At 37.8% G+C, this 10,585-nt stretch overlaps 1 protein-coding gene across 1 annotated transcript; it reads left to right on the forward strand.

Annotated features, from left to right (window-relative positions):
• Positions 1-301: 301 nt before the first annotated feature.
• Positions 302-3,582, forward strand: LOC125839117 (uncharacterized). Its single transcript, XM_049518088.1, has 3 exons — positions 302-698; positions 966-1,123; positions 2,206-3,582. The coding sequence occupies exons 1-3, from the start codon at positions 302-304 to the stop codon at positions 3,580-3,582; spliced, it is 1,932 nt and encodes a 643-aa protein (XP_049374045.1).
• Positions 3,583-10,585: the final 7,003 nt, after the last annotated feature.

Raw genomic sequence — 10,585 nt, forward strand, 5'->3', positions numbered from 1 at the left:
TATTAATGCTACCGAGCAAGATTTGAGGAATGCGGTCCAATTATTGACTCGTATAGTTGCTGGCCATGCCAAAGGCAAGAAGGTCCAGTTGCAGGTACTAGTGGTGTAAATAGAGCAGCTGGCACACAGATACGTGATTTCTTTAATCTGGACCCTTCATTATTCACCGGGTCAGATCCTAATGAAGATCCACATGATTTTTTTGATCAGATCCAACACACTTTCGATATTATGCATGTAAGTGGTAAAGAAACGCTCAAGCTAGCAGCACATAGATTAAAGGGTGTAGTTATATTATGGTATGAAGCAATCCAGGGGAACAAATGCACCTTCAGCTACATGGAAAGAGTTCAAAATGGCATTCCTTGACCATTACCTGCCATTGGAGATCCGAGAGTCCCGTGCTTATCAGTGCTTAAATCTCCACCAAGGAAGTATGAGCGTGAGAGAGTACAGTCTCAAATTTGATTCCTTGGTCAGGTATGAGCGTGAGAGAGTACATCGATATGTGGATAGATTATATTCATATCTGGTTAGAGACTGTACCATTGTTTCGTTGAATAAAGTTATGGATATAGCAAGAATGCAAACTTTTGCGCAAAAGTTGGAGGATCAAAGGCAAAGAAGAAGGACACAAGAGTCAGAAATAGGGCATTCTAAGAGGCCCAGATCCATGGGACAGCTTACACCATCCCAAGGTGAGTTTAGGCCTCGGTTCTTTAACAGACCGCCTAGGCAATCATCTTCCTACTCTACATGTAGTGTCCCACCTTAGTTTGAAGAGTCTAGGGGCAATCAGTTTGGGAAAAGAGGTGAAAGCCAAGGTTCACAAACAGCAGTGTACCAAGAGCAGGAAAGTATGAGCCAGTCAAGACCTCCTCGACAGTCTTGCAAATAATGTGGAAGAAATCATTTAGGTGCATGTTGGTTTGGGACAAATGTTTGTTTTTGGTGTGGTACAACAGGTCATATGATGAGAAATTGTCCTCAGAGGGGTGTTGGTGCTGTGGCACAACCTACTAGATCAGTTGTTGCATCCTCGTCATCAGCACCTTCTTTAGGTAGAGGACAGATGCCTACTGGTCGTGGTAGAGGAGCTAGGGGAGCAACTAGTTCTAGTGGAGTTCAGAATCGCACATATTGATAACAGCAAGGTTAAGGGAGATCACAAATAAAGAATTGAATATTAGAATGCGGAAGCACAAAGAAAAGAAACAAAAAAAACTAACTAAAGATATGGGAAATTCGAAGGAAAGATCCACGAATTTCCAAGGATTAGATGTTCTAAGGCCTTGAAAAGATCCAAGTAACAACGTATAGATTTATGGAAGAAATCTAACGCCTTTACTTGAGAAAATGAATCAAAACGATAGATTCGGATCTTGACCGCTTTATGAGTAAATAAAGACAATAATTAGTATGTAGAAACTAATCACCTTCTAAAGAATACCAAAAAGAAACCAAAGATATCACAAGAAGAAGTTACTTTATACCTTAAACTATGAATAGTAAAGGTTTAAAGATAAATTCTCAAAGAACAAGTCACAAAGGTTCAAAGAACTCTCTCAAATATTATTAATATCAATCTAAATTGTCTTTAATGAATGAAAAGGACTCCTATATATAGGAGAAGGGGAAAAAACGTCCAAGGACCCTAGAAAGACAATTACAAGGAATCCTACTCTAGAAAGGAAATAAAGTAACCTAACTAGGAACAAATTTAGTACTTCTAGGAAAGCATTAAATGGTACTTAGGAGACCATAAATAGACTAAGGAAAATATTAATAACCTAGATATAAATAAATAAATAAATAAGGTAAATCCCAACTAGGAAAAGAATCTTGACAATCTTGGAAAGTTTGACTAGTCTTCTCTCAAAACTTGGGCAGAAAGCAACTCTTGTTGTGACTGATTCTTGGACTCTTCTTGACCTTATTTGCACGAAAATTGCCCTTAAAATTCCTCATCTTGGGCTTGAATTTGGGCCACCAAATAATTGTAGCATTTGGACAATTCCTCTCCCTTGGGCTTGAGCTCTTCTTCCCCAATAAGACACATTTGGATCAGCGATTGAAGCCCATTGAGCTTATCATTGAACTCCTTGGTTTGAGATACTATTATGGGCCTCCTTGGAGTTTCTAAAGCTTCATCTTTGTCCTTCAATGGAGTAGAGCTTCCTTGGATGCTATCACATATGCTCTCAGGGTTCGACAAATTTGGAAGCCTCGTCGGATGTGGTTACAGGTACATTGTCCATCTTTTCACATATTGTATATGTATTAATTGATCCAGGGGCTACACTATCACATGTAACTCCATTGATTGCTGAAACGTTCAGAAGAACACCAGAATCATTAGTGAAGCCATTTGAAGTGTCTACACCGATTGGTGAATCTATTATAGCTAGAAGGGTTTATCGTAATTGCATTGTAACTGTTTGTGATCGTGATACATTGGCTGACCTTGTTGAGCTAGAAATGGTGGATTTTGATGTTATAATGGGATGGATTAATCGGTTAGCTTCTTGTTATGCCATGGTAGATTACCGAACTAAGATGCTGCATTTACATTTCCCAAAAGAGGTTGTCCTTGAATGGAAAGGTAATATTGGGACACCAAGAGGTAAATTTATTTCCTATTTTAAGGCAAAGAAGATGATGTCCAAAGGATACATATGTCATCTAGTGAGAGTGAGAAATATAGATGTGGAGCCACCAACTCTTCAATCTATTCCAGTGGTAAATGAATTTCCTGAAGATCTTCCGGGTTTGCCTCCAGAACCAGAAATAGAGTTTGGTATTGATGTGATTCCAGATACTCAACCTATATCCATCCCTCCATATAGAATGGCCTCGGCAGAATTACGGGAGTTGAAGAAGCAATTAAAAGACTTATTAGAAAACGGATTCCTAAGGCCTAGTATGTCCCCATGGGGAGCACCAGTTTTATTTGTACGCAAGAAAGATGGCTCCTTAAGAATGAGTATCGATTACCGGCAGTTGAATAAGGTAACGATTAAGAACAATTATCCCCTCCCTAGAATTGCTGATTTGTTTGATCAGTTACAAGCTGCTAGGTGTTTTTCAAAAATCGACCTGAGGTCAGGTTATCACCAAGTGAGGGTCAAAGACGAAGATATACCCAAGACAGCTTTCCGAACACGATATGGTCATTTTGAGTTTGTAGTCATGTCATTCGGACTAACGAATGCACCTGCAGTTTTTATGGATTTGATGAATAGGGTGTTCAAGCCATTTTTAGATGTATTCGTGATAGTAATCATAGATGACAATTTGGTGTATTCAATATCGGAAGAGGACCATGCTAATCACCTACGACAGGTTTTACAAATTCTTCGTGATCGTAAATTGTATGCAAAGTTCTCTAAATGTGAGTTCTGGTTTAAATCTGTGGCATTCCTATGTCATGTTGTATCCGATGAACGAATAAGGGTTGATAATCAGAAGATAGAAGGCGTGAAAAATTGGCCAAGACCTACAATGCCTACGGAGATTCGTAGTTATTGGCAGGTTATTACAGAAGGTTCGTTGAAGGATTCTCTTCCATTGCTGCACCTTTAACAAAGCTAACACACAAAGAAACCAAGTTTCAGTGGAGTGATGAATGTGAAAGAAGCTTCCAAGAACTGAGGAATAAATTAACTTCTACACCTGAATTGGTACTTCCAGAAGGAACAGAAGGGTATGCAGTGTATTGTGATTGATAGCATCCAAGGAAGCTCTACTCCATTGAAGGACAAGGATGACGCTTTAGAAACTCCAAGGAGGCCCATAACAAGATCTCAAACCAAGGAGTTCAATGATAAGCTCAATGGGCTTCAATCGCTGATCCAAAGGTTTCTTATTGGGGAAGAAGAGCTCAAGCCCAAGGGAGAGGAATTGTCCAAATGCTACAATTATTTGGTGGCCCAAATTCAAGCCCAAGATGAGGAATTTTAAGGTCCAATTTCGTGCAAAAAAGGTCAAGAAGAGTCCAAGAATCAGCCACAACAAGAGTTGCTTTCTGCCCAAGTTTTGAGAGAAGACTAGTCAAACTTTCCAAGATTGTCAAGATTCTTTTCCTAGTTGGGATTTACCTTATTTATTTATTTATATATAGGTTATTAATATTTTCCTTAGTCTATTTATGGTCTCCTAAGTACCATTTAATGCTTTCCTAGAAGTACTAAATTTGTTCCTAGTTAGGTTACTTTATTTCCTTTCTAGAGTAGGATTCCTTGTAATTGTTTTTTTAGGGTTTGGCTTCTTGGACGTTTTTCCCTTCTCCTATATATAGGAGTCCTTTTCATTCATTAAAGGGAATTTAGATTGATATTAATAATATTTGAGAGAGTTCTTTGAACCTTTGTGACTTGTTCTTTGAGAATTTATCTTTAAACCTTTACTAGTTTCATAGTTTAAGGTATAAAGTAACTTCTTCTTGTGATATCTTTGGTTTCTTTTTGGTATTCTTTAGAAGGTGATTAGTTTCTACATACTAATTATTGTCTTTAGTTACTTATAAAGCGGTCAAGATCCGAATCTATCGTTTTGATTCGTTTTCTCAAGTAAAGGCGTTAGATTTCTTCCATAAATCTATACGTTGTTACTTGGATCTTTTCAAGGCCTTAGAACATCTAATCTTTGGAAATTCGTGGATCTTTCCTTCGAATTTCCCATATCTTTATTTAGTTTTTTTGTTTCTTTTCTTTGTGCTTCCGCATTCTAATATTTAATTCTCTATTTGTGATCTCCCTTAACCTTGCTGTTATCAAGTGGTATCAGAGCGGTTCTATCAAGATTCCGTTCTTGATAAATCTTGGGATTTCTTCTTAGAGCAACAAAAAAAAAAAAAAAAAAAAAAAATAGCGTGAACAGTAGCGTCGTGAAAAAAATAAAAAATTATTACAGTTGCGTGAACAAAAAAAAAAAGTTATAACTTGCTCTCTAAGAAATCGGATTACTTGTCCTTCAAGAAATTTGATTACTTGATACCCAAGAAAGCTTATTACTTGCTATTCAAGAAATCTTATTACTTGCTCTCCAAGTAAACTTATTACTTGCTCTCCAAGTTTTGCATTAATTTGTTTCCAAGCAAGAAGGTAGCAAGAAGAGGGGATTCTAGACCTTTAAGAATAAGAGGAATTTTTTTTTTTTGGTTCTTATAATTCTAAAATAAGTTCCTTTTTATTCGCGTTTTGTTTCAACTAAATCCTACTTGTTCTAGGACTAGTTCTTTACTTTCTTTTGTACCCCAAGATTCCATACTTTATTACTACGAACTTGATACACGTTTTGGTTTAATTATAAATCTACAAAGTATTCTCGTTCAAAGGTGATTTTGAGTGGAAAAAGGCAAGTGTGGGTGAGTTTAAAAGAGGGTAAAAGCCATATTAAAAGTGTGATACTTGATCATTTATTCTTTTTTTTTTTTTAGATGTCTAATTCAGGTGGTGATGAGGAAAGGGCTCGTTTAGAAGCCGAGGTCAAAGGAAGGAACGACTTCACCCTTCAAGCTATGCACCAACAATTTGAGAGATGGACCCTTCAATTTCAAGAGATGAGGGATATGATTATCGAGCAGAATGACACCATAGCTGCAATTAGGAGGGAGAATAATGTTGTACCCCCAAATAATGTTAGACCCCAAGTTAGAAGGAATGTACCCCATATCCCTTTTGTAAATCCTGAATATGATAATGATGATTTTGATGTTGAATTTAATCTAGAAAGAAGAGATAGGAGGGGACAAAGAGGTAGAGTAGAAGATGATAATATAAATAGTATAAAGATGAAGATGCCATCTTTCAAGGGGACAAGGGATCCAGACTTGTACCTTGATTGGGAGAGACGAGTTGAAGCCATCTTTGATTGCCATAACTACTCTGAGGGTAAGAAAGTTAAACTTGCTGTTGTTGAGTTTTCTGATTATGCTGCTTCTTGGTGGAAAAAGCTTGCTAGGGACAGATTGCAAGAGGAGTTACCACCTATTGCTACGTGGGCAGAGATGAAGAGGGTAATGAGGAAGCGATTTATTCCATCATACTTCCAAAGAGATCTACAATCTCGCCTTCAATGCTTGAAGCAAGGCTCCATGTCGGTGGATGAGTACTTCAAAAGCATGGATATGGCTATGATCCAAGCTAACTGCATGGAGGAAGAAGAGGCTACAATAGCTAGATTTTTAAATGGTTTAAATACAGAAATAGCTAATGTAGTAGAGATACAACAATATGTAACTTTAGATGAGTTAGTTGATTTGTCTGTAAAAGTTGAAAAACAAATTGAGAAAAAGCAGCAAAATAACTCATGGAGAAGTCGACCAAACACTATCTCTAAGAAGCCATGGTCAACTCAAGAGGGGAAAGCTCCTTCCAAACCTCAAGATGATAGAGGTAAAGGTAAGGTTGAGGAGGGAGGTAAAACCTTTAATCCTAAATCTTCTAAACCTTCAAGTTCTATTCAATGTCACAAATGTCATGGAAGGGGGCATATGATGCATGAATGTCCAAGTAGAAGAAACATCCTACTTAGAGAGAATGGAGAATATGAGAGTGAAAAAAGTGAGGGGGAAGAAGAAGAGGGAGAAGGTGTAAGTGAGGAAGATGATTTGGAACTGCCTAATGATGGTATAATTGGGGTGGTTAGGAGAATTATGACTATCAATTTGGGTAGTGTTGATGAAGGGCAGAGAGAGAATTTGTTTCATACTAGGTGTGGGATAAAAGGGAAGACTTATTCTATGATTATTGATGGGGGAAGTTGTGCAAATGTGGTGAGTTCATACTTGGTGGATAAACTAGGAATTGCATGCATGAAGCGCTCTACCCCATATAGGCTCCAATGGTTGAATGATTGTGGAGAAGTAAAAGTAAACAAACAATGCATGATTTCATTCAATGTTGGTAGGTATGAAGATGAGATTCTTTGTGATGTAGTTCCAATGCAAGCATGTCATGTTTTACTTGGCCGACCTTGGCAGTATGATAGGGATACTACTCATCATGGGAGAAAGAATAGGTATAGTCTTCTGCATAATGGTAAGAAGTATACTCTTGCACCATTATCTCCTTCTCAAGTGTTTGAAGATCAAAAACGATTGAGGGAAACAATGGGAAAACAAAAGGGAGAGGTAAAAAGTGAGCTTGAGGGAAAAGAAAAAGGCCAAGAGATAGAAAAAAAGAGAGATGGCCGAGAGAAAGAGAGAGAGGGCAGCGATCTAAGTAAAGAGGTAAAAGAGGGTGTGAGTAAAAAAATAAAATGTTTTGGTGAGAGGAAAGAGGCTAAGGAAAAGAAAAATGAGAGCCTTTATATAAAAGCCAAAGAGTGTTTGAATGCTAGGAGAGAGGGACTGCCCATAATACTACTTACTTACAAAGAAATATTGATTAATTTTGAACAACTAACTCCTTCTTTGCCAAATAGTGTTTCTTCTCTTTTGCAGAATTTTGAAGATGTTTTTCCTGATGACACTCCAAAGGGATTGCCACCTTTGAGAGGGATTGAGCACCAAATAGACTTTGTGCCTGGGTCTCAACTTCCTAATAGGCCTGCCTATAGGAGCAATCCTGAAGAGACCAAAGAATTACAACGGCAAGTTGAAGAATTGCTTGTAAAGGGATTTGTTCGAGAGAGTATGAGCCCATGCTCTGTTCCAGTCCTATTGGTCCCCAAAAAGGATGGAACATGGAGGATGTGTGTAGATTGTCGAGCCATCAACAAGATAACGGTAAAGTATCGCCATCCTATCCCTCGTCTTGATGACATGTTGGACCAACTGTATGGTTCCAAAATCTTTTCTAAAATTGATCTAAAGAGTGGTTACCATCAGATTCGTATGAATCCTGGAGATGAATGGAAAACTGCTTTTAAGACCAAATATGGACTTTATGAGTGGTTAGTTATGCCCTTTGGCTTGACTAATGCACCAAGCACTTTTATGAGACTAATGAATCATGTTTTTAAAGATTTCCATGGAAAATTTATTGTGGTGTATTTTGATGACATCTTGATCTTTTCTCAAAATCTGGATGAACACCTAGAGCACTTAAAACAAGTTTTTGAAGTTCTTAGAAATCAGCGCTTATTTGCTAATCTCAAAAAGTGTACTTTATGTGTGGATCGTGTGGTTTTCTTAGGTTTTGTGGTCAGTTCTAAGGGAGTTGAAGTAGATGATGAGAAAATCAAGGCAATAAAAGAATGGCCTAAACCTAATAGTGTAACTGAAGTTAGGAGTTTTCATGGACTTGCTAGTTTTTATAGGAGGTTTGTGCGAGACTTTAGCACCATTGCTGCTCCTTTAACTGAAGTTATTAAAAAAGATAAGGTTTTTACATGGGGAAAGGAACAAGATGATGCATTTAACTTGCTGAAGGATAAATTGTGTTCTGCGCCTCTTTTGCAATTGCCTGATTTTTCTAAGTCTTTTGAAGTTGAGTGTGATGCCTCTGGTAAGGGCATAGGTGCAGTTTTGATGCAAGAGTCCAAGCCAATTGCCTACTTTAGTGAAAAGCTAAGTGGAGCAACATTGAACTACTCAACTTATGATAAGGAGCTATATGCCTTGGTGAGGGCGTTAGCTACATGGCAGCACTACTTGTGGCCTCGAGAATTTGTGGTCAAGACTGATCATGAGTCATTAAAATACTTGAAGAGCCAAGGTAAACTTAGTCGTAGGCATGCTAAATGGGTAGAGTTTATTGAAACTTTTCCTTATGTAATTGCTTACAAACAAGGAAAGGAGAATGTGGTTGCTGATGCACTCTCAAGAAGGTATGTTTTGATCTCTACTCTTACTTCAAAGTTATTGGGTTTTGACCAAATCAAGTTCCTCTATGCTAATGATTCTGATTTTGGTGAGATTTTTGCTGAATGTAAGTTAGGTCCTTTTGAGAAATTTAATCTTCAAGATGAATTTCTATTCAAGGAAAATAAATTATGTGTTCCTAACTGCTCGTTGCGTGAACTATTTGTTAGGGAAGCACATTGTGGAGGGCTAATGGGACATTTTGGTGTACCCAAAACACTGGAAATACTTTCTGAACATTTTTATTGGCCTAGCATGAGAAAGGATGTTGAAAAAGTGTGTTCTTATTGTCTTGAATGTAAACAGGCTAAGTCTAGAACATTGCCGCATGGTCTTTATACTCCTTTACCTGTTTCTAATTCCCCTTGGATTGATATTTCTATGGATTTCATATTGGGGCTGCCAAGGACTAAGTATGGTAAGGATAGTATATTTGTGGTAGTAGATAGATTTCTAAATTGGCTCGTTTTATCCCATGTAAAAAGACTAATGATGCATCTCATGTGGCTGACTTGTTTGTAAAGGAAGTGGTTAAATTGCATGGAATACCTAGAACTATTGTTAGCGATAGGGATGCCAAGTTCTTAAGTCACTTTTGGAGAATTCTTTGGGGAAAGTTGGGAACTAAATTGCTATTTTCTACATCTTGTCACCCACAAACGGACGGGCAAACGGAAGTGGTTAATAGAACTTTAGGGAACATGTTGAGGGCTATTTTGAAAGGAAAGTTGACTTCTTGGGAAGATTACTTACCTATTGTAGAATTTGCTTATAATAGGACCTTCCATTCTTCTACTGGTAAGACTCCTTTTGAAGTTGTATATGGATTCAACCCCCTTACCCCCCTTGATTTATTGCCTTTGCCTACTAATGATTTTGCTAATCTTGATGGTAAGAAGAAGGCTGATATGATGAAGAAAATTCATGAACAAACAAGGCTTGCAATTGAAAAGAAGAACAAGGAAGTTGCATTGCGAAGGAATAAGGGCAGAAAATATGTTGTTTTTAAACCTGGTGACTTGGTTTGGGTGCATATGCGAAAGGAAAGATTTCCTTCCAAAAGAAAGACCAAACTAGATCCTAGAGGAAGTGGGCCATACAAAGTCCTTGAAAGGATTGGAGATAATGCTTATAAACTTGATCTTCCTGGTGAGTTCCAAGTTAGTGCTACTTTTAATGTTTCTGATCTTTCCCATTTTGATGCAGATTTGAATTCGAGGACGAATTCTCTTCAAGAAGAGGGGAATGATAGCATCCAAGGAAGCTCTACTCCATTGAAGGACAAGGATGACGCTTTAGAAACTCCAAGGAGGCCCATAACAAGATCTCAAACCAAGGAGTTCAATGATAAGCTCAATGGGCTTCAATCGCTGATCCAAAGGTTTCTTATTGGGGAAGAAGAGCTCAAGCCCAAGGGAGAGGAATTGTCCAAATGCTACAATTATTTGGTGGCCCAAATTCAAGCCCAAGATGAGGAATTTTAAGGTCCAATTTCGTGCAAAAAAGGTCAAGAAGAGTCCAAGAATCAGCCACAACAAGAGTTGCTTTCTGCCCAAGTTTTGAGAGAAGACTAGTCAAACTTTCCAAGATTGTCAAGATTCTTTTCCTAGTTGGGATTTACCTTATTTATTTATTTATATATAGGTTATTAATATTTTCCTTAGTCTATTTATGGTCTCCTAAGTACCATTTAATGCTTTCCTAGTCTATCTAGCAAGACTCTACATAGACACGGCTTTGTAGACTCCCTAGGATGACCTGCTCTGATACCACTTTGTC

Source organism: Solanum verrucosum, unplaced genomic scaffold, assembly GCF_900185275.1.
Source record: "Solanum verrucosum unplaced genomic scaffold, falcon-dt-bn FXZP01000030.1, whole genome shotgun sequence".
NCBI classification, from domain to species: Eukaryota; Viridiplantae; Streptophyta; class Magnoliopsida; order Solanales; family Solanaceae; genus Solanum; species Solanum verrucosum.

What these genes read in the sequence shown, in the direction of transcription:
- LOC125839117 (XM_049518088.1), top strand. Translation starts at nt 302, where the DNA reads ATGAAGCAATCCAGGGGAACAAATGCACCTTCAGCTACATGGAAAGAG. An exon ending in ACAGCTTACACCATCCCAAG is followed by an intron (nt 699 to 965) that starts GTGAGTTTAGGC and finishes GTGGTACAACAG; the next exon opens with GTCATATGATGAGAAATTGT. An exon ending in GAGCAACTAGTTCTAGTGGA is followed by an intron (nt 1,124 to 2,205) that starts GTTCAGAATCGC and finishes ATATGCTCTCAG; the next exon opens with GGTTCGACAAATTTGGAAGC.